At 46.8% G+C, this 24,727-nt stretch overlaps 1 protein-coding gene across 1 annotated transcript in view; it reads left to right on the top strand.

Moving 5' to 3' along the window:
• MDH2 (malate dehydrogenase 2) overlaps positions 1–24,412 on the top strand; it is a 48,185-nt gene extending 23,773 nt beyond the window's left edge. Inside the window, exons 3-9 of the mRNA XM_063953965.1 lie at positions 8,515–8,598; positions 10,424–10,533; positions 10,810–10,935; positions 17,264–17,341; positions 20,436–20,535; positions 22,972–23,123; positions 24,015–24,412. Of these exons, the coding sequence (XP_063810035.1) occupies positions 8,515–8,598; positions 10,424–10,533; positions 10,810–10,935; positions 17,264–17,341; positions 20,436–20,535; positions 22,972–23,123; positions 24,015–24,146 (782 nt within the window). The 3' untranslated portion in view covers positions 24,147–24,412. The remainder of the gene's footprint in view (positions 1–8,514; positions 8,599–10,423; positions 10,534–10,809; positions 10,936–17,263; positions 17,342–20,435; positions 20,536–22,971; positions 23,124–24,014) is intronic.
• Positions 24,413–24,727: the final 315 nt, after the last annotated feature.

Below are 24,727 nucleotides of genomic sequence, written 5' to 3'. Positions count from 1 at the left end.
AGTGGCTTGCATAAACCGACAGGGCGGAACGAAGAGCAGAGCTGCAATGTCAGAGGTAACAAGAAACATACTCTGCGCAGAAAAACACGCGTTGGCGCTGTCGGCAATCTTCATTCTGGGAGTAGACAACTGGGAAGCGGACTTCCTCAGCAGACACGATCTCTATCCAGGTGAGTGGAGACTCCATCCGGAGGTGTTCATGGAGGTAACAGATCTTTGGGGTGTACTTCAAATAGACATGATGGCCTCTCGCCTCAACAAGAAGCTTCGGCTGTATTGTTCCTGGTCGAGGGACCCACAAGCTGTGGCGGTGGACGTCCTAGTGACTCCGTGGGTGTACCAGTCGGTGTACGTGTTTCCTCCACTTCCACTCATTTCAAGAGTTCTAAAAGTAATAAGGAGAACAAAAGTTCAGGCAATCCTCATTGCTGCGGACTGGCCAAGAAGGGCTTGGTACGCGGAGCTTCTGGATCTACTGCTAGAAGAGCCGAGGCCTCTTCGGGAGGACTTGCTACAGCGGGGGCCGTTCGCTTATCAAGACTTACCGTGGCTACGTTTGACGGCATGGAAGTTGAACGCCAGATACTAGCTCGGAAGGGCATTCCGAACAAAGTCATTCCTACCCTGATACAGGCTAGGAAAGGAGTAACGTCTAAACATTACCATCGCATTTGGTAAAAATGTGTCTTGGTGTGAATCCAAGAATCCTACGGTGAAGTTTAAACTTGGACGGTTTCTCCTCTTCCTCCAAGCAGGTGTGGATATGGGCCTGAGATTAGGTTCCGTAAAGGTCCAGATTTCTGCCCTATCCATTTTCTTCCAGAAACAGTTGGCTGCCCTCCCTGAGGTTCAGACCTTTTTGAAGGGAGTTCTGCACATCCAGCCTCCCTTTGTGCCGCCTACGGTGCCCTGGGATCTTAACGTGGTGTTGCAGTTCCACCAGTCTGACTGGTTTGAGCCTTTACAGGAGGTGGAGGTCAAGTTTCTCACGTGGAAGGCTGTCACTTTGTTGGCCTTGGCTTCTGCTAGTCGTGTGTCGGAGTTGGGGGCTTTGTCATGTAAAAGCCCATACTTGATCGTCCATAAAGATAGAGCTGAGCTCAGGACACGTCCGCAGTTCCTTCCGAAGGTTGTGTCGGTATTTCATATCAACCAGCCTATTGTGGTGCCAGTTGCTACTGACTCCTCAATTTCATCAAAGTCCTTGGATGTTGTAAGGGCTCTGAAAATCGTACTCTGTTTGTCCTGTATGATTCCAAGAAAATTGGGTGTCCTGCTTCTAAGCAGACGATCTCTCGCTGGATCAGGTTCACTATCCAGCATGCGTATTCTATGGCAGGCCTGTCGTGTCCTACGTCTGTTAAGGCCCACTCTACTCGTAAGGTGGGTTCTTCCTGGGCGGCTGCCCAGGGTGTCTCTGCTTTACAACTATGCCGAGCGGCTACTTGGTCTGGGTCGAACACGTTCACAAAGTTCTACAAGTTCGATATATTTTGGCCTCTGAGGACCTGAAGTTTGGTCAATCACTACTGCAGGAGCCTCAGCGCTCTCTCTCCCGTTCAGGGAGCTTTGGTACATCCCCATGGTACTAATGTAGACCCCAGCATCCTCTAGGACGTAAGAGAAAATAGTACTTTAATTACCTACCGGTAAATCCTTTTCTCTTGCGTCCTAGAGGATGCTGGGGACTCCGTAAGGACCATGGGGTATAGACGGGCTCCGCAGGAGATAGGGCACCTAAAAGAACTTTGACTATGTGTGCACTGGCTCCTCCCTCTATGCCACTCCTCCAGCCCTCAGATTCTGTGCCCAGAGGAGAAAAGGTACAAAGCAGTGAGCTCTCAAGAGTTTGCGGTTTTAAAGAATTTTGTTAGGTTTTTTATTTTCAGGGAGTCCTGTTGGCAACAGGCTCCCTGCATCGTGGGACTGAGGAGAGAGAAGCAGAGCTGGCTTGTAAGGTTGGGCACTGCTTCTAGGCTACTGGACACCATTAGCTCCAGAGGGAGTCGGAACACAGGTCTCACCTGGGGTTCGTCCCGGAGCCGCGCCCCGTCCTCCTCACAGATGCCGAAGATAGAAGCCGGGTGAGTATTGAGGAAAAGACTTCAGGCGTCAGAAGACCTCAGATCTTCATGAGGTAAGCTGCGCGCCATTGCTCCCAGGCACACACACACAAGAGGCACTGTAGGGTGCAGGGCGCAGGGGGGGCGCCCTGGGCAGCAATAAACCTCAATTTGGGCATAAATATGTTGGATTAGGCTGTGGGACAGTAAATCCACGGACCCCTGCCATTTTCTTACAATATCATGAGGGGACCGAAGCCCGCCGTCGGGTGGGCGGGGCTTAATCCTCGGCACTAACCAGCGCCATTTTCTCCAGAGGCTGCATGAGAAAACGCTGGCTCCCTGTTCTCTCCCCTGCTGAGCTTCACAGGCTGGGGGGAAAAAAAAAAAAAAGAGGAGGGGGGCACATTGGCGACGCAGTGAGTGGAGATTAACATTATAAATATATAAAAGCGCTATCTGGTCATATATTCCAGTGTTTGGGCGCTGGGTGTGTGCTGGCATTCTCTCTCTCTCTGTCTCCCCTAAGGGCCTGGTTGGGGTTTTGTCCCATTATAGGTAACCCCCTGTGTATGTGGGTGTCGGTAAGTGTGTGTTGACATGTCTGAAGCGGAAGGCTTCTCCAAGGAGGAGGTGGAGCAAATGAGTGGTGTGTCCCCGTCGCTGGTGCCGACTCGGGATTGGATGAGCATGTGGCATAGGTTAAATGCAAGTGTGACATCTTTACATGAAAGGCTTGATAAGGCTGAATTAAGGGGAACATCAGGGGGTCAGTCCTCGGATTGGACCGATTCACAGGGCCCTTCGGGGTCTCAAAAACGTCCCTTAACACAAGACACCACTACCGACACGGATTCTGATTCCAGTGTCGACTATGACGAAGTAAATTGCACCCTAGGGTGACTAAAACCATTCAGTGTATGATTGTGGCTATTAGGGATGTCTTGCATATTGAGGATGAACCCTCGGTCCCCGACACAAGGGTACACATGTTAAAGGAAAAGAAACAGATTATTAATTTTCCCACATCTCATGAATTAAATGAATTCTTTATAAAAGCTTGGGAGGCTCCGGAGAAGAGGCCGCAGATCCCCAAAAGAATTTATATGGCATACCCCTTCCCTAAACAGGACAGGGAGATTTGGGAATCACCTCCCACTGTGGACAAGGCACTGACGCGCTTGTCCAAGAAGGTGGCGCTACCGTCTCCTGACACAGCTGCCCTTAAGGACCCTGCAGATCGCAGGCAAGAAACTACCTTAAAGTGTATTTATTCTCATACGGGTGCTGTACTACGACCGACTATTGCGTTGGCATGGGTGTGTAGCGCAGTTGCAGCTTGGGCAGATGAGCTGACAGATAATTTTGAAAATATGGATAAGGATACTATATTCTTAACTCTAGCCCATATAAAAGACGCAGTCTTATTTATGAGGGATGCTCAAAGAGACATTAGATTGCTGGCTTCTAGGGCCAATGCCATGTCGATCTCAGCGAGACGATCCTTATGGACTCGCCAATGGACGGGTGATGCGGATTCAAAAAAGCATATGGTAGTACTACCCTATAAGGGTGATGTATTGTTTGGGGATGGGCTGACGGACCTGGTTTCCACAGCTACAGCAGGTAAATCAAATTTTTTACCATATATTCTCCAACAGCAAAAGAAAATGCCACCCTATCAGATGCAGTCCTTTCGGTCGCACAAGTCCAGAAGAGGTCGGGGATCCTCCTTCCTTGCCAGAGGTAAGGGCAGAGGCAAAAAAGCACCTGCTTCGGCAGGCGCCCAGGAACAAAAGTCCTTCCCGGCTACTCCAAAACCCACAGCATGACGCCGGGACTCCCCTGAGGGAGTCCGCACCGGTGGGCGCACGTCTTCGACTTTTCAGCCAGGTCTGGGTCATCTCAGACCTGAATCCCTGGGTGTTAGAAATAGTTTCCTAGGGTTACAAACTGGAATTCGAAGAGGTGCCCCCGCGCCGATTTTTCAAGTCGGCCCTACCAGTTTCCACGTCGGAACGGGATGTAGTGTTAGCTGCAATTCAAATGCTGTGTATACAGCAAGTGATAATCAGGGTTCCCATGAACCAGCAGGGAAGAGGTTACTACTCAACCCTCTTTGTGGTCCCGAAACCGGACGGTTCGGTCAGACCTATCTTGAATCTGAAATCCCTAAACCTGTACATAAAAAGATTCAAATTCAAAATGGAATCGCTCAGAGCGATAATAGCCAATATGGAGGAGGGGGAGTTTATGGTGTCTCTGGACATAAAGGATGCGTACCTTCATGTCCCCATATATCTACCCCCCCCCCCCCCTACATCAAGAATTCCTGAGATTCGCTGTACAGGATTGTCATTACCAATTTCAGACGTTGCCGTTTGGACTTTCCAAGGCCCCCGAGGATTTTCACCAATTTAATGGCGGAAATGATGGTGGTCCTGCGCAAGCATGGAGTCACAATTATCCCATACTTGGACGATCTCCTGATTAAAAGCGAGATCATGGGAGAAATTGCTGAGCAGTGTGGCGCTCTCTCTGAAAGTGCTCCAGCAACACGGTTGGATTCTAAATCTACCGAAGTTGCAGTTGATTCCGACAACTCGACTACCGTTCCTAGGTATGATACTGGATACGGAACAAATGAAGGTCTTCCTTCCAATGGAGAAAGCCCAGGACATCCAGAACATGGTCAGAGACCTGCTGAAACCGAAAAGGGTGTCTGTTCACCAGTGCACTCGAGTTCTGGGAAAGATGGTGGCGGCCTACGAGGCCATTCCATTCGGAAGGTTCCATGCAAGTACTTTTCAGTGGGACCTTCTGGACAAGTGGTCCGGGTCCCATCTACACTTACATCGAAAAATTGCTCTGTCCCCAGGGGCCAGGGTGTCTCTCCTGTGGTGGTTGCAAAGTGCTCACCTACTGGAGGGTCGCAGATTCGGAATTCAGGATTGGATCCTGGTTACCACGGACGCGAGCCTCCGAGGATGGGGAGCAGTCGCACAAGGAAGACATTTTCAGGGACTTTGGTCAGACCAGGAGTCATGTCTACACATCAATGTGTTGGAACTCGGGGCCATATACAACGGCCTTCGACAAGCGGAGAGTCTTCTTCGAAACCTACCGGTTCTGATTCTGTCAGACAATGTCACAGCAGTGGCTCATGTGAACTGCCAAGGCGGGACAAGAAGCAGAGTCGCGATGGCGGAAGCCACCAGGATTCTTCGCTTGGCGGAAAATCACGTGAGCGCTCTGTCGGCTATCTTCATTCCGGGAGTGGACAACTGGGAAGCAGACTTCCTCAGCAGACACGATCTCCATCCAGGAGAGTCGGGACTTCATCAAGAAGTCTTTGCAGACTTAATACGTCTTTGGGGAACTCCTCAAATAGACATGATGGCGTCACGCCTCAACAAAAAACTTCGGAGGTATTGTGCCAGGTCTCGGGACACTCAGGCAGTAGCAGTAGACGCTCTGATAACACCGTGGGTGTTCAAATTGGTCTACGTGTTTCCTCCTCTTCCTCTCATCACAAAAGTGTTGAGGATCATAAGACGAAGAAGAGTACAGACTATACACGTTGTACCAGACTGGCCTCGAAGGGCCTGGTACTCAGATCTACAAGAGATGCTCACATGAGATCCCTGGCCTCTTCCTCTGAGGGAAGACCTGTTGCAACAGGGGCCCTGTGTATTTCAAGACTTACCGCGGTTACGTTTGACGGCATGGTGGTTGAACGCCGAATCCTAGCAAAAAAGGGAATTCCGGAAGAGGTCATCCCTACTTTAATAAAGGCTAGGAAGGAGGTGACTGTTAAGCATTATCACCGTATCTGACGAAAGTATGTGTCTTGGTGTGAGACCAAGAATGCACCTACGGAAGATTTTCATCTGGGTCGTTTTCTCCACTTCCTACAAACAGGAGTAGATATGGGCCTGAAATTAGGCTCTGTTAAGGTGCAGATTTCGGCCCTCTCGATTTTCTTTCAGAAGGAATTGGCTTCTCTTCCAGAAGTCCAGACGTTTGTAAAGGGAGTGCTGCACATCCAGCCCCCTTTTGTGCCTCCAGTGGCACCATGGGACCTCAACGTGGTGTTGCGGTTCCTAAAATCACACTGGTTTGAACCGCTTAACAAGGTTGAGTTGAAATTTCTTACTTGGAAGGTGGTCATGTTGTTGGCCTTGGCATTGGCAAGGCGAGTATCAGAATTGGCGGCTTTGTCACACAAAAGCCCCTACTTGATTTTTCATGTGGATCGAGCTGAATTGAGGACATGTCCGCAATTTTTGCCTAAGGTGGTTTCTTCATTCCATGTGAATCAACCTATTGTGGTGCCTGTGGCTACAAGTGACCTGGAGGATTCCAGATCCCTGGACGTAGTCAGGGCCTTAAAGATTTATGTAGCCAGGACGGCTAGAATTAGGAAAACAGAGGCCCTGTTTGTCCTGTATGCGGCCAATAAGATTGGCGCACCTGCTTCGAAGCAGACTATTGATCGCTGGATCTGTAATACGAATCAGCAGGCTCACTCTACGGCTGGATTGCCGGTACCAAATTCTGTTAAGGCCCATTCCACTAGGAAGGTGGGCTCTTCTTGGGCGGCTGCCCGAGGCGTCTCGGCATTACAACTTTGCCGAGCGGCGACTTGGTCGGGGTCAAACACTTTTGCTAAATTCTACAAGTTTGATACCCTGGCTGATGAGTCATACGCACTCTCCCGCCCGATTGGATGCTTTGGTATAAACCCCATGGTCCTTACGGAGTCTCCAGCATCCTCTAGGACGTAAGAGAAAATAAGATTTTAAACCTACCGGTAAATCTATTTCTCCTAGTCCGAAGAGGATGCTGGGCGCCCGTCCCAGTGCGGAAACTCTGTAAGACTTGTATATAGTTGTTGATTACATAAGGGTTATGTTACAGTTGGAATCGGTCTTGGACCGTTGCTGTATTTTGTTCATACGGTTAACTGGTTATGTATGATCCAGGTTACATGGTATGATTGGTGTGGGCTGGTATGAATCTTGCCCTTGGATTTCCAAATCCTGCCTTGTAGTGTCCATCTCCTCTGGGCACAGTTCTCTAACTGAGGTCTGGAGGAGGGGCATAGAGGGAGGAGCCAGTGCACACCCATAGTCAAAGTTCTTTTAGGTGCCCTATCTCCTGCGGAGCCCGTCTATACCCCATGGTCCTTACGGAGTCCCCAGCATCCTCTACGGACTAGGAGAAATAGATTTGCCGGTAGGTTTAAAATCTTATTTTCTCGTAGAACGTAGAGGATGCTGGGCGCAGCCCAGCGCTTCGTGAGCCTGCAGTGGTTACTTAGTTCAGTACTGCTTAGTTCTTTGGTAAGTACTGTTTCGTTACTTGGTATGTAATATTGTTCAGCCATTGCTGATGGTTCAAGCTAGTTAGCTTGGTTTGCCTTGTGTGTGTGTGAGCTGGTGTGAATCTGGCCACTCTGTGTATAATCCTTCTCTCGAAGATGTTGGTCTCCTTGTGCACAGTTTCTGAACGGAGTCTGGTAGGAGCGGCATAGAGGGAGGAGCCAGCCCACACTATTAAACTCTTAAAGTGCCAATGGCTCCTAGTGGACCCATCTATACCCCATGGTACTAATGTGGACCCCAGCATCCTTTACGGACTGCGAGAAAATGATTTACGGTAGGTAATAAAAAAAATCCTTTTTTCATGTTTAACTACTTCGTTAACTAAATCCATTCTGCAATCCTAGGGCCATTCGTAGCCAACTATGATCTGACCAGGCAAACTTTTACCAACATACACAGGTTAACAATATTTCTGAGTGTATTTATCCACAATGTCATCATCAAATGCAGCTAGCAAGCCCACTGACTGGGTACACGCATCTCGGGGAATTCCAGTGGAGGCAATAATCCGCAGGGTTTCAGATCAGAATGAACTAACTACTGTGCATGCCCATAATAAATGCCAAAAACATACCTTCCAATGAGTTGCATTTAGGACATTGAGTCAGGCGTCGAGAGCAAGCGTTCAGGCGTCGGGTACACTCTGACGGATAAATAGTTGGAGTTGCTGAAACCTGGTGGACGATATATGGGGACTAGTTAAGGCAGCGTCCCAGGTTTCCTGAGACAAAGTACCCAAGTCCGTTTCCCATTGAGGCCGAAGGCGTGGCAGATCATCACTATAGTGGGCAGTAAGCAGGTTAGAATAAATCTTGAGAGACGCGAGTCACCCAGTGATTTTAACGATTGTTTAATAGGAGTATTATTAGGGAATTGAGCTTTGCAGGCATGCCTCAACTGCAGGTATTGGAAAAGATAGTTACGCAGGACCAGTAACTCTTGGGGTTACAAACAAATTATTCCTAGCTGTGTAGAAGGATTCCATCTGCAAAATAATTCTTGGATGTCTGTATTTTTACTACTCATATTTGCTTTCTTTAAAAAAAATTTTTTTCCTCTAATAGGATACATTGGAGCAGAGCAACTACCAGAATGCTTGAAAGATGCTGATGTAGTAGTCATCCCAGCTGGTGTTCCTAGAAAACCTGGTATGTGATATTTAACTCTAGGGTGAATTCAGTTGTTCTTGGGTTCCGCCTAAAGTGACAGGAACAATTTAATTGTTTGCCGATGGGTGTGAATGCCGCAGGTGCCCATTACTTCTGCTAACGCCTTCCTGAGGTGGCGAGAAGAAACTAGACCAGACTGCCATTTTGGCAGCATGCTCAGTACCTTGCATGGCTTTACATGTCTAAATTCAGTGCATAATGGCATGGCAAGTGCAATAAATAAGGGCAAACAACTACAGACCAGTGAGTCTTACATCAGTAGTAGGGAAATTGATGGAAATGCTCTTAAAAGAAAGAGTTGTAGATTATCTGAAATCCAGCAATTTACAGGATCCCAAACAGCATGGATACACTGGGGGGGAGATCATGTCAAACAAATCTTTTTGACTTTTTTTGACTGTGTGATAAGTGATGGATAAAAGTGGAGCCGTGGATATAGCTTATCTAGACTTTAGTAAGGCTTTTGACGCTATTCCACATCGCAGACTGATAAATAAACTTGGAAGCTTGGGATTGGATACTAGGATTATTGAATGGATAAGATCTTGGTTGCAGGATAGAAAACAGTTGTTGTAAATGGAGTGCATTCACAGGAGGGAAATGTTACCAGTGGAGTACCCCAGGGATCTGTACTTGGACCAGTGCATTTTTAATATCTTTATTGGTGACATTGCAAATGGCATTAAAGGGAAAGTATGCCTTTTTGCAGATGACACAAAGGTATGCAACAAGGTAGACACACCAGGTGGGGTAAAACAAATGACTGCGGAAGAAGGTAGACTAGAGTCAAGAGTGTGGCAATTACAGTTTAATGCCCAAAAATGCAAACTCATGCACTTGGGTCTCAAAAATCCAAAGGCTAAATATAGTATTAATGGCACTATACTGGAAACTACTGAGGAGGAACGGGATCTAGGAGTCACTATTTCAGGTGACTTAAAGGCAGGGAAGCAATGTAATAAAGCAATGAGGAAGGCTAGTCAGATGCTTGGCTGCATTGGGAGAGGAATCGGCAGCAGAAAGAAAGAAGTAATAATGCCACTGTATAGGTCATTGGTACGGCCTCATCTAGAATACTGCGTTCAATTCTGGAGACCACGTCTTCAAAAGGATATTAATACATTAGAGACTGTACAAAGAAGGGCAACTAAAATGGTGCATGGCCTACATCACAAAACATACCCAGAAAGACTAAAAAAATCTCTATGTATAGTTTGGAGCAGAGAAGGGAAAGGGGGGACATGATAGAAACTTTCAGGGTTTTAACAAAGTCCAGGAGGGAAACATTCTCCAAATGAGGAGAAGCAATAGGACATGAAGACATGCACTGAGACTGGAGGGGGTGGGGGGGGGGAGGTTCAGGAGAAATATGAGGAAAAATGACTTCACAGAAAGGGTAGTGGAATAGCCTCCCATCAGAGGCGGTAGAGGCTAAGACGGTAGAGAAATTTAAACATGCATGGGATAGACATAAGGATATCCTTACAAAGAAATAAGGATCAAATAAGGTTTGAGATAAAAATATGGTAAAAATAAAAAGGGGCAGACTAGATGGGCCAAGTGGTTCTTAACTGCTGTCAAATTTTATGTTTCTATGGGTACCTGCGGCACTTACGCCCATCTGCAGAACAATTGAAAATTGTCCGTTACTTAACCTCAACCAAAAAAAAAATTTAAATTCAGCCCCCTTCCCCCCCCCCCCCCCCCCTTTTTTATATCTTTCGTACGGCATGTCTTAAGTCATTTATAAAAAAAAAAAAATGAAATGCAGAGTTGGTTATTTCTGCCTCCCTATCTATTTCAGGAATGACCCGTGATGATCTGTTTAACACAAATGCGTCCATCGTTGCTACCCTGACTGATGCTTGTGCAAAAACTTGTCCAGAAGCCATGATCTGCATCATTGCAAATCCAGTGAGTTCAAAGTTGCTGTTTGTAGAAGAGTGTGTTGGTGTATGATTATGGGGGAGATTTATAAAGTCTATTAAAGAGGATAAGGGGGTGGTTGGCCAGAGCAACCACTAAGATTCTACATATTGTGTATGTGGTACATTCTATAGAATGATAGGTAGAATCTGCTTGCTATGATCAGCACATCCATTTGTCCTTTATTGTAGGTATAGTAGTAAACCTTTGCCTAGATGCACGCTCCGGTCACATTTATAAATTGTATGTTGCATCTTTAAACAGGTGAACTCTACTATCCCGATCACATCTGAAGTTTTTAAGAAACATGGTGTTTACAATCCCAACCGCATATTTGGTGTAACTACACTTGACATTGTAAGAGCCAACACTTTTGTAGCAGAACTGAAGGTACGTAAAGGGATTTACTCGCTGTATTAAAAACAGAGGCACACGGTGCATTAAACAAAGTCACTGCTATTTTTTTCTTTGTGCATATCAACAGGTGTGCTTGCATAAGTCCTTTATGTTTGTGTAATAAAATGTTTAAATAGTTTTAAGGATGTAACAGTCCTCTACTGTGGCCTAATACATTTGCAATATAGTAGTTTTATGACCTGTTGTAGAAGTCTGTGCTGTGTAAAGTTGCCTGGTGTATGAACTCTCGTGTATTTATGGGAAGCGGTTAAAATACCAATAGTCGGGATCCCGACTAGCGGTGAAATTCCGGCGCCACAGTCTATTTGCCCTCTGGGTGTCCACAACACCCATAGAGGGAGAATAGAACCTGTGACGAGTGCAGCAAGCCAGCGTGACGAGTGCAGCAAGCCAGCGTGGTGAGCGCAGCGAGCCCGCATGGGGCTTTGTAGTGCCCGCCCCACTGCCAGCAATTACAGCGGATGGGATCCCACTGTCGGGATCATGATAGCTGGGATCTTGTCCGCCGGCATTTCATACTGATCCTGTACGAGTCACCACTGCTGTATATTTTTGTGTAAATCTTGTAACAGCAGTAGGTTGGGGTATACAAATACCTTGCTTTACATACACGAACGTAAGATTGTGTTTTTCGCTGACGTCCTAGTGGATGCTGGGAACTCCGAAAGGACCATGGGGAATAGCGGCTCCGCAGGAGACTGGGCACAACTAAAGAAAGCTTTTAGGTCACCTGGTGTGCACTGGCTCCTCCCACTATGACCCTCCTCCAAGCCTCAGTTAGATTTTGTGCCCGGCCGAGGTTGGATGCACACTAGGGGCTCTCCTGAGCTTCTAAAAAGAAAGTATATAATTAGGTTTTTTATTTTACAGTGAGACCTGCTGGCAACAGGCTCACTGCAGCGAGGGACTAAGGGGGAGAAGAAGCGAACCTACCTGCTTGCAGCTAGCTTGGGCTTCTTAGGCTACTGGACACCATTAGCTCCAGAGGGATCGACCGCATGGAACTGGCCTTGGTGTTCGGTCCCGGAGCCGCGCCGCCGTCCCCCTTACAGAGCCAGAAGCAAGAAGAGGTCCGGAAAATCGGCGGCAGAAGACATCAGTCTTCACCAAGGTAGCGCACAGCACTGCAGCTGTGCGCCATTGCTCCTCATACACACTTCACACTCCGGTCACTGAGGGTGCAGGGCGCTAGGGGGGGGGCGCCCTGAGCAGCAATAAAAACACCTTGGCTGGCAAAAATACCACAATATATAGCCCCAGAGGCTATATATGTGATAATTACCCCTGCCAGAATCCATAAAAAAGCGGGAGAAAAGTCCGCGAAAAAGGGGCGGAGCTATCTCCTTCAGCACACTGGCGCCATTTCTCCTTCACAGATCCGCTGGAAGGAAGCTCCCTGGCTCTCCCCTGCAGTCTACACTACAGAAAAGGGTAAAAAAGAGGGGGGGCACTAAATTTAGGCGCAGTATATATAACAGCAGCTATAGGGGACATAACTCAGTTAGTCCCTGCATTATATAGCGCTCTGGTGTGTGCTGGCATACTCTCACTCTGTCTCCCCAAAGGGCTTTTGTGGGTCCTGTCCTCTGTTAGAGCATTCCCTGTGTGTGTGCGCGGTGTGTCGGTACGGCTGTGTCGACATGTTTGATGAGGATAATGTGGAGGTGGAGCAGATGCCTATAGAAGGGATGTCACCCCCTGCGGGGCAGACACCTGAGTGGATGGACTTATGGAAGGAATTGCGTGCACGTGTCGACTCCTTACACAAAAAATTTGACGACATGCCAAATGCGGGACAGCCGGCTTCTCAGCTCGTGCCTGTCCAGGCGTCTCAAAGGCCATCGGGGGCTCTAAAACGCCCGCTACCTCAGATGGCAGACGCGGATGTCGACACGGATACTGACACCAGTGGCGAAGACGATGAGTCTAGTCTAATGTCCACTAAGGCCATTCGTTGCATGATTGAAGCAATGAAAGAGGTGTTACAAATTTCTGATATAAACCCAGGTACCACTAAAAAGGGTATTATGTTTGGGGAGAAAAAACTACCCGTAGTTTTTCCCCCATCAGAAGAATTAAATGAAGTGTGTGAAGAAGCGTGGGCTTTCCCTGATAAAAGATTGGTAATCTCTAAGAAGTTACTAATGGCGTTCCCTTTCCCGCCAGAGGATAGGTCACGTTGGGAGACACCCCCTAGGGTGGATAAAGCGCTCACACGTTTGTCTAAAAAGGTGGCACTACCGTCTCCGGATACGGCCGCCCTCAAGGAACCTGCTGATAGAAAGCAGGGGGCGATCCTGAAGTCTGTATATACACACTCAGGCATTATACTTAGACCAGCTATTGCGTCAGCATGGATGTGCAGTGCTGCCGCTGCGTGGTCAGATTCCCTGTCAGAAAATATTGACACCCTAGACAGGGACACTATTCTGCTAACCATAGAGCATATAAAAGACTCTGTCTTATACATGAGAGATGCACAGAGGGAGATCTGCCGGCTGGCATCTAAAATAAGTGCATTGTCCATTTCTGCTAGGAGAGGCTTATGGACTCGCCAGTGGACAGGGGATGCAGATTCAAAAAGGCACATGGAAGTTTTGCCTTATAAGGGTGAGGAGTTATTTGGGGATGGTCTCTCGGACCTAGTTTCCACAGCAACTGCTGGGAAGTCAGCATTTTTACCCCATGTTCCCTCACAGCCTAAAAAGGCGCCGTTTTATCAGGTACAGTCCTTTTGGACTCAGAAAAACAGGCGTGGAAAAGGCGGGTCCTTTCTCTCCAGAGGCAGAGGTAGGGGAAAAAGGCTGCAACAAACAGCAGGTTCCCAGGAGCAAAAGTCCTCCCCCCGCTTCTTCCAAGTCCGCCGCATGACGGTGGGGCTCCACAGGCGGAGCCAGGTACGGTGGGGGGCCGCCTCAAAAATTTCAGCGATCAGTGGGCTCGCTCACAGGTGGATCCCTGGATCCTGCAAATAGTATCTCAAGGGTACAAACTGGAATTCGAGGCGTCTCCACCCCACCGGTTCCTAAAATCTGCCTTGCCGATTACTCCTTCAGACAGGGAGGCTGTGCTAGCGGAAATTCACAAGCTGTATTCCCAGCAGGTGATAATCAAGGTGCCCCTACTTCATCAAGGACGGGGTTACTATTCCACACTGTTTGGTACCGAAACCGGACGGTTCGGTGAGACCCATTTTAAATTTGAAATCCTTGAACACATACATAAAAAGATTCAAGTTCAAGATGGAATCGCTCAGGGCGGTTATTGCAAGCCTGGACGAGGGGGATTACATGGTATCCCTGGACATCAAGGATGCTTACCTGCATGTCCCCATTTACTATCCTCACCAGGAGTACCTCAGATTTGTGGTACAGGATTTCCATTACCAATTCCAGACGCTGCCGTTTGGACTCTCCACGGCACCGAGGGTGTTTACCAAGGTAATGGCGGAAATGATGATACTCCTTCGAAGAAAGGGAGTTTTAATTATCCCGTACTTGGACGATCTCCTAATAAAGGCGAGGGCCAAGGAGCAGTTGTTGGTGGGAGTAGCACTATCTCAGGAGGTGCTACACCAGCACGGTTGGATTCTGAATATTCCAAAATCACAGCTGGTTCCGACGACACGTCTACTGTTCCTGGGTATGATTCTGGATACTGTCCAGAAAAAAGTGTTTCTCCCGGAGGAGAAAGCCAAGGAGCTGTCATCTCTAGTCAGAGACCTCCTGAAACCAAAACAGGTATCGGTGCATCACTGCACGCGGGTCCTGGGAAAGATGGTGGCTTCTTACGAAGCAATTCCTTTCGGCAGGTTCCATGCCAGAATCTTTCAGTGGGACCTGTTGGACCAATGGTCCGGATCGCATCTTCAGATGCATCGCCTAATAACCCTGTCTCCAAGAACCAGGGTGTCTCTGCTGTGGTGGCTGCAGAGTGCTCATCTTCTAGAGGGCCGCAGATTTGGCATACAGGACTGGGTCCTGGTGACCACGGATGCCAGCCTTCGAGGCTGGGGGGCAGTCACACAGGGAATAAACTTCCAAGGACTATGGTCGAGTCAGGAGACTTCCCTACACATAAATATTCTGGAACTAAGGGCCATTTACAATGCCCTAAGTCAGGCAAAATCCCTGTTTCTACACCAGCCGGTACTGATCCAGTCAGACAACATCACGGCAGTCGCCCATGTAAATAGACAGGGCGGCACAAGAAGCAGGATGGCAATGGCAGAAGCCACAAGGATTCTCCGATGGGCGGAAAATCACGTACTAGCACTGTCAGCAGTGTTCATTCCGGGAGTGGACAACTGGGAAGCAGACTTTCTCAGCAGGCACGACCTCCACCCGGGAGAGTGGGGACTTCATCCAGAAGTCTTCACGCTGATTGTAAATCGATGGGAACGGCCACAGGTGGACATGATGGCGTCCCGCCTAAACAAAAAACTAGAGAGATATTGCGCCAGGTCAAGGGACCCTCAGGCGATAGCTGTGGACGCTCTAGTGACACCGTAGGTGTACCAGTCAGTTTGTGTTCCCTCCTCTGCCTCTCATACCAAGGGTACTGAGAATAATAAGAAAACGAGGAGTAAGAACAATACTCGTGGTTCCGGATTGGCCAAGACTAGCGTGGTACCCGGAACTTCAAGAGATGATCTCAGAGGACCCATGGCCTCTGCCGCTCAGATAGGACCTGCTGCAGCAGGGGCCCTGTCTGTTCCAAGACTTAACGCGGCTGCGTTTGACGGCATGGCGGTTGAACGCCGGATCCTGAAGGAAAAGGGCATTCCGGAGGAAGTCATTCCTACGCTGATTAAAGCCAGGAAAGATGTAACTGCAAAGCATTATCACCGCATATGGCGGAAATATGTTGCTTGGTGTGAGGCCAAAAAGGCCCCAACAGAGGAATTTCAACTAGGTTGATTTCTGCATTTCCTACAAGCAGGAGTGACTATGGGCCTGAAATTAGGCTCCATTAAGGTACAGATCTCGGCTCTGTCTATTTTCTTCCAGAAAGAACTAGCTTCACTACCTGAAGTTCAGACGTTTGTGAAAGGAGTGCTGCATATTCAGCCCCCGTTTGTGCCTCCAGTGGCACCTTGGGATCTCAACGTGGTGTTGAGTTTCTTAAAATCACATTGGTTTGAGCCACTTAAAACCGTGGATCTAAAATATCTCACGTGGAAAGTGGTCATGTTATTGGCCTTGGCTTCAGCCAGGCGTGTGTCAGAATTGGCAGCTTTGTCATGTAAAAGCCCTTATCTGATTTTCCATATGGATAGGGCGGAATTGAGGACTCGTCCCCAGTTTCTCCCTAAGGTGGTATCAGCTTTTCACTTGAACCAACCTATTGTGGTGCCTGCGGCTACTAGGGACTTGGAGGATTCCAAGTTACTGGACGTAGTCAGGGCCTTGAAAATGTATGTTTCCAGGACGGCTAGAGTCAGGAAAACTGACTCGCTATTTATCCTGTATGCACCCAACAAACTGGGTGCTCCTGCTTCTAAGCAGACTATTGCTCGCTGGATTTGTAGCACAATTCAGCTGGCGCATTCTGCGGCTGGACTGCCGCATCCTAAATCAGTAAAAGCCCATTCCACAAGGAAGGTGGGCTCATCTTGGGCGGCTGCCCGAGGGGTCTCTGCTTTACAACTTTGCCGAGCTGCTACTTGGTCAGGGGCAAACACGTTTGCAAAATTCTACAAATTTGATACCCTGGCTGAGGAGGACCTTGAGTTCTCTCATTCGGTGCTGCAGAGTCATCCGCACTCTCCCGCCCATTTGGGAGCTTTGGTATAATCCCCATGGTCCTTTCGGAGTTCCCAGCATCCACTAGGACGTCAGAGAAAATAAGATTTTACTCACCGGTAAATCTATTTCTCGTAGTCCGTAGTGGATGCTGGGCGCCCATCCCAAGTGCGGATTGTCTGCAATACTTGTACATAGTTATTGTTAACTAAAGGGTTATTGAGCCATCTGAGAGGCTCAGTTGTTTTCATACTGTTAAACTGGGTATAGTATCACGAGTTATACGGTGTGATTTGTGTGGCTGGTAAGAGTCTTACCCGGGATTCAAAATCCTTCCTTATTATGTCAGCTCGTCCGGGCACAGTGTCCTAACTGAGGCTTGGAGGAGGGTCATAGTGGGAGGAGCCAGTGCACACCAGGTGACCTAAAAGCTTTCTTTAGTTGTGCCCAGTCTCCTGCGGAGCCGCTATTCCCCATGGTCCTTTCGGAGTTCTCAGCATCCACTACGGACTACGAGAAATAGATTTACCGGTGAGTAATATCTTATTTTTTTTCAGCATCTTGATCCAGCTCGTGTGAATATACCTGTGGTTGGTGGACATGCTGGAAAAACAATCATACCACTGATTTCTCAGGTACTGCTTTTTGTTCCATTTTGCTAATATAACTGTAATATTTGCTACTGTCTAACTTCTTAGACCATTTGCACAGTTAATGCCCTGGCTCATGAGGTGCTGCTTTAAATGCTTATAATTAGCAATTCTCCAGTTGGCTATAGTGATGTACTTACAGATCAATTGTTGGTGGTTGTTACATAGCGAAGATAGACAAGCTGGGTGTGTATTTTGTGGTCTCCCTATGCTAGGGTAAGGATAAATGAAACCACCAAGCTATAAAGTCAGATTACGCTCAAATTATGCTTCTTAAATAAGTTGAAACTGTTCAGTAGGAACTGCTATTTGATCATGGGGCACTTCAGTTCTAATCGTGTAGTGCATTTATAGACGGCAGTCTCAGGATTGATTCTGATTTGCACTTTTAGTTGGGTATTTTTTTTTAAAAAAATATGAGAATTCAATTAATTGAGTGAGAATGTTAGCTTTTTATTTAGTGTTTCTGCATATGGCCCACTCAACGGTTTTGTAGAGGATTGGCAGCCATGTAAAATTGAGATTACAAAATTGAATACATGCCAAGTACACAGTCAAACATTCAAAAGGGCTAGAAGGCACCTCCTCCCCAGCCACTTCTCTAACTAAACCGTCTTTTTACAGTACAGTTGTCTATATATATATATATATATATATATATATATATATATATATATATATATATATATATATATATATATATAAAATATAATATATTATGCATGCACAGGGGAGTCTGGTAATTGGCCACATCTCCAATAAGTATCATGGCAGATATTTATAATGGGCCTATATGATCCACACTCTGTGGAGGCATGTAAGAGAAGTGATATGCATTTCCATAGTTTGGCCAAGATTGTGATATCTTTGTTCCTATACCAAATCTATGGATATAGGAAGCAAAGCATACAGGTGCTCCACAATCAACTTATAGAGTCAAGAGAGGATATGTTTGGGTAATGAAAAGGACTTGAAGAGTGTTTCAAACCAAGTTAGGGATGGTGGCAATAAACCGGCTAGAAAAAACATTCCGCTAAGTGTCTGCTTGTAGCACCAGTGTTCCTTAGAATCCAGATAACCTATCTCGTAAGGAGGGATGCATGATGTAGGATGAAGTTAGGGAGTTGAAAGCCTCCTCCGCTGTTACAATCCAGGTTTTAAGGATATTTATTCTAAGACCATTTATACATGGATATCCTTAAAGCCTGAGCTGTAAGGGCAGAGTTTGGGAATCTTTTCATTATTGGAATCTGCACCGGCAGCCGTGCCTCAGTCTTACTGTATCATGTAAGTCACAAAAAAAAATTGGTCAGAATGTGAATAGGTAGCGTCTGAAGTAAATAAAGCATCTTGGAGAGGGTATTCATTTTTATAATAATGCATCCAACCAAGAGACCTTCAAGTTATTCCAATTCTAAAAGTTGGGTTTGATCTTGCTCATCGTTAAATGAAAGTTCAGTTAAAACCAGTTTGAGTTGTAACATGTAAGAAAGATATATAATCCTGGAAGGTTGCCAGACAAATGGGAAGTACTCTAATGGTGGGTACACACTGATAGATATATCTGCCGATCAATTGATCGGCAGATATATCTATGGACGGATCGGGCAGTGTGCTGTGCATACACAATGCCCGATCCGTTGGGGACTGACTTCATGATCTGAGCTGGCGTGTACACACACACACGCATGCCCAGTTCAGCTGTCAATCACCGCTAGCTGCTGCTGCATGTGTACGGGCGGTCGGCTGATCAACCATACACACAGCGATGCGCCAATATATCCGTAGATATATTGTCTGTCGACTGTGCTGCAGGGCCGACGCAATATGTCTGAACGATGGAGTACAGACATATCGCCCGTACACATTGGCTGACGGACCCGCAATATATCGGCTGTTCAATAGAACGACCGATATATGGGCCAGTGTGTATGGGCCTTTAGAGGCCACTCTCTCGGATAGACAGAGGGCATCCCTGCTTAGTGCCAGTTGAGATCATTAAATTTGAAAGAGTTCTATATATTTTAATTTGAACAGATTGTGGTAAAGGACAGCATTCCAGGAAAGAGCATGTGCATAAACCTAGGAGTTCCAAATGTCTACTTTATAAAGTCTAACGCTATTTCAGCATCCATAGGCAAATGTATAGTCTGCCTGTGGGAGCTGGTGTGGCACTATGAATGAGATGGATAATCTTAGTAGTGTTGTCCGAAGACTCGAATGCGGTTAAAACCAACCTGGTCTGAAGAAATCTTTCCGGGAGGGATGTTTGAAGACTATTTAGTGATCATTTTTGCAAGAAGTTTAGCGTCTATAGTCAACAAGGATATAGGGCGGTAACTGGCACAATGGGTTGTATCTTTACCTTCTTTAGGGTTTACTGTAATATGGGCCTTAATTTGTATGTGTCGGCTCTGGTTAAGGGAGCGCAAGAGTAATTGGGATAAATTGAATATTTTGTATTATGACAATGGTAAAACTATCTGGACCAGGCCTTGACCTTTTGGGTAATTGCTTTTTCCAACTTGGCCAGGGTAAACAGGCAGTCCAAGAATGTCCTCCACTTCTCCTCCAACTTGGACTCTGTTGCTATTGCTAAGTATTCCTCTATGCGGCGTTCCCTGAGGTGTTGATCAGTGGGGGGGTGTACGTATCACCAGAATTATATAATCTATACCAAGGGCGGGGAACCTGCAGCCCTCCAGCTGTTGAACTACAGATCCCAGCATGCCCTGCAACAGTTTCAGCATGGCCAAATAGCAAAACTGTCGCAGGGCTTGCTGGTATGTGTAGTTCAACAGCTGGAGGGCCTACATTTTTGGAATACCAGTTTGCTTTTGTCTAGGAACAATTTCAGTTATTTCCTTTCATCTTTTAGTTCCGAGAGAGTGGTGGAGGTCAGACCTTATATGGCATGTTTAGAATGTTTAAATCTTATCAAGAAGCACCCACTTCCCTGACTCCTGAAGTCATTTGAGTTTGGTCCACAAATGAATGCATTTCCCCCTAATAACACACTTATGGGCTTCCCATATAGATGATTGATTTAAAATAAATAAATAAAAATCTATTTTTCCAGAGTACCCCCAAGGTAGAGTTTCCCCAAGACCAGTTGGAAGCCCTCACCGGCCGCATCCAGGAAGCAGGAACAGAAGTTGTCAAAGCCAAAGCAGGATCAGGTTTGTAAATTCTCAATGTGTCAAACGTCTGTATGGGGTGCATCAGTGATGGAGCTGTGGCCTCTCAATGGTATTTCTTGGCTCCAGGAGGTCCTAAATTGATAGCTAAACACTTTAGATATATGGGTACATGAGATTATTATAGTACTTCTATGGGGCAGTTCAATGCCCCCACCCGTGGCTGCTACTATGGGGACAGAAATGTGTGCAAAGTCCGTGGTTAGGGTGCCCAAGCGCCACAATGGAGCTGCAGCTCCAGGCCCACACTGAAAAATAGTCCCACAGCTTCTGCAACAAGTCTCTGTGCTGTAGATCAGGGATGGGGAACCTTCGGCCCTCCAGCTGTTGAACTATACATCCCAGCTTGCCCTGCAATAGTTTTAGCATTGCAAAATAGCAAGTAATGCTGGTATGTGTAGTTCAACGGCTGGAGTGCCGAAGGTTCCCCACCCCTGTTGTAGATAGAAAAAAAGCTTTTTACTGCAGCGCCCTAGGTCCTGTTAGTCTGTCTGCATCGGCAACCTTCACACCTCAGCCGCGGCGCCAGATGTTCATGAGGGCAGTGCAGCAGAAGGCTTTCATAGCCCTTCCCGCGCCACATACTGAAACCCAGCACCGACTCGGCGCTCATGACGCTGTATACGTGCCTCCCCACCACCGTCTGGGCTGCCGGCCCTGAGGTTGGGAATGTAATGCAGTGTGTTCCCTATCTGAACCGATTTCACAGGTGAGTGTGCGCCGCTGTGCTGGGATCCAGGAGAGAGCGCAGCTATCGGTACACATAGTAACACCCCCTTCCCCCCTCCAGTGATATTTAGGGGTCAGGGTGTCACTTACACCTCTGGTCACAACCACTAGGCTCCCCATAGTTTAAGGGTTCCCACAGGAGCAAGCCCAGCACACTGCTATATCTAGGCAGGGCAGTCCACCCCCTCCACTACTTTTCCTCCTTTTCTCCCTCAGCTTCCTCACTGGGGACTTTTGTCAGACACACAGCCCAAGAAAAAGATTGTATCTCTGTTCCTATCCTACCGCCCAGCGATTCTCCCCTCCCTACCACCCTGCGTCTCTCTATTCCCTCCCTACCACCTTGCACCTCGCCTTTGCCCTGCGTCGCTCTGCTCCCTTTAGTTGATGTGGATCCAGTGCATTATGGGAAAGGTCCTCTCTAAGAAGGGAGACTAGACGCTACCCTGTCTCCTCGTCTGTCTATACACTACGTAATTTAGTATATGTGCCTCTGCCTCCCACGTTGCACCCCATATCTCTGCCCTTCCTCCACTTCCCACATGTCTCTGCCCCTTCTTCACCCCGCATGTATGCCTCTGCCCCTTGTCACTTTCTGTTTTCCTCTGTGTCACATTATCTCATCTTTCTCCCCATCCCATCTGTTCCCCAACCTCCTCCTTCTATCTGCCAGAATCATTCACAAAATATTTTTACGGCACTGATAACACCCCCACATCAGTATCCACACACCTGCCATGCTGGTACACCCCCTGTAGTGGCACATCATAGGCCCTGCAGAAGTCTCAGCTCCATGCCCATGAGGACCTTAATCTGGCACTTGCTGTGCCATATATTGCCATACGCTCCTGCATACTCCTAGCTACATAAGCTATCTTTGGTCTATACCAGGGACGTGCGGTGAGCTTAATGGCTCAGGAGGCACTGTCTAGCACCAGAGCCATATTTACACATAATATATGAGCCAAAGAGTACATCTGGGCATTATACACATGTGCAGTAGTTTAAACTCCTGGAAATTTGGTGATGTGCGGAAAAGATAGACAGGTGAGGCACTACCTCACCTGCCAAAGACTTTTTACTCCAGAGTTTTGGCTATAAAAATGGCTAGAATAATGCAAAGAAGATATTTCAAACAAATTCTTTGTATTTTTTATATACTTTATACAGTCAAAACTCTAGCACAAACATTAGTATGACAGGAAAGGCTTAGCCTCACCTGCTTCACCCCACCGCACGTCACTGGTCTATACTTGACAGTCCTAAATGCCTCCTTTCACAGCAAGTTGTATAAATTGTGCTGGGATTATTTATTTTCCTACATTCCTGAATATGTTTCTTTAAATACACTACATATGGCATCATTGCAAATCACTATTACAACCTAATGTGATCAGTTTGAATTTGGCTAAAGTGCACTTTTTGTGTAGTCTTGCAGCAGGATTTAAAGCTTTAATGATTTCAAAGGTTAACCAGCTGGTTACTTCTGTGAAATTGGGACTGATTTTACATTTGGTCCATACTAAGTTTGGTTAAATGAGATCATAGGATACATTTTTAAGTTACAAATATGTCATTATTTGACCTTGCGAGACTTCTCCATCGGATACTTTACTGATAAACATGTAGTTTTTCTCTTCCGATGAAGGTGGCAGGTGTAATGTTTCCATATCAATTGTCTCATTCTAGGGTCTGCAACACTGTCCATGGCCTATGCAGGAGCACGCTTTGTCTTCTCTCTGCTGGATGCTATGAATGGGAAGGAGGGTGTTATTGAATGTGCATTTGTCAGGTCTGAAGAAACGGAGAGCCCATACTTCTCTACTCCTCTGCTGCTTGGGGTATGTAAAACATAAACCAGTACATCAGGGGTGGCCAGACTTTTGGAGTCTGTGATCTACTTTGAAAGCTGAAAAGCTTTTGTGATCTACCTAGGTGGGATAATAGCACGCGCGTCCAAAAAAAGGGGCATGGCATAACAAAAGTGGGCGTGGTATAACAAAAAAGGGACATAGCCTTGCTGCACAGTGTAATGACTGACTCGCACATTGGCCCCCACAGGTAAAAACCTCAAACACATATGCCCCCACAGTGCCAGGTATGCCCCCACAGTGTCAGATACCGATATGCCTCCATAGTGCTGCTCACAGTTTTGTTGCTGTGTGGAGAGCGCAGTGCGCGCCTCTCCTGCCTGCCTGTGTCTGGTCTCCGGCGGTGACGGCAGCATGTATATCTCAAATCAGGCGCCGTTCCGCGATCTCTGATTGGCTAACGAACCGGCACCTGATTTGAGCTATACACTCCGCCGTCACTGCCTGAGACCAGACTGAGCGGCAGGCAGGAGAGATGCACGCTGCACTCTCCTCGCCTCGTGTGGATGGGCGGCGGATCGCGATCGGCTGGTCGCATGTGCGATCGACTGTTTAGCCACCCCTGCAGTACACCATTTTGATTCTCAAAAAAACCCAAAACACTTCCACTGTGTACTAGTTTGATATGAAGACAAGTCTTCCCTTAACTGCATTGCTTAAAGAGCAACATATTTCTACATATTTAATAGCCATTCTATCTAAGCCATTCATTTATTATAGATTTTTTTTTTTTATTTTTTTTTACTGTAATGCTATAGAGTAATGGGCGCTTAGCTTTGTAAACCCTGTTTTCATGTGCTGGCTAAAGTAGAAGATGCTATTTGTTGTGCAATTTAATCCGTTGTCTCTCTTCTTTAACAGAAAAATGGCATTGAGAAGAACCTGGGATTGGGGAAGCTGTCTCCCTTTGAAGAGAAATTAGTAGCTGAGGCTATGGGTGAGCTGAAGGCCTCTATTAAAAAGGGAGAGGACTTTGCAAAGAACTTTAAGTAAATATTGTATGGGCAGTTGGCTTCCTTAATTTATTAAAGCAAGATGACACCTTAGAGATGGACCCTACATAATATGCTGTTAAGAGGTCTTTAGTATAATGAAGCCGGCAGCCTCATGGGCTCACCCTGTCAATGCAGTATGGACTTCCTCACAGCATATATTATGGGAACTTGAGACTGCCCTTGTATTAAATGCTTTTAACAGTGGAAAGATCAAATACTGTTGAAATTTAATTAAAAGATTAAAAATCATATTTTTCTTTGTAATGTCTCCTAATAGTTTCTTTCCAGTGATTCTATCTCATTGTATATGTATCCTGAGTGAGCATGTATAGTGTGGATGTAGGCTGTGATTATGTATGGTCTACCAGCAGCTGCAGGGAGCTTGGATATATTTGCTTAGTAATACGCTGCGACTTGGCCTGCATGGGGCGGACTGCAGGATCTTGCTCGTTGCATACTCCTAAGCAGAGGCTAAAGCGAATAAAGTATTTCATCTGTAGCTATTCTGTTAGTAAAACATAAGCAGTATTTTTTACCTGCTATAAGAGTCCCTTCCTGGCCAGGTAGTATTATGTTGTT

Source organism: Pseudophryne corroboree, chromosome 2 (assembly GCF_028390025.1).
Source record: "Pseudophryne corroboree isolate aPseCor3 chromosome 2, aPseCor3.hap2, whole genome shotgun sequence".
NCBI lineage: Eukaryota > Metazoa > Chordata > Amphibia > Anura > Myobatrachidae > Pseudophryne > Pseudophryne corroboree.
This window is presented reverse-complemented; position numbering and strand designations above follow the sequence as displayed.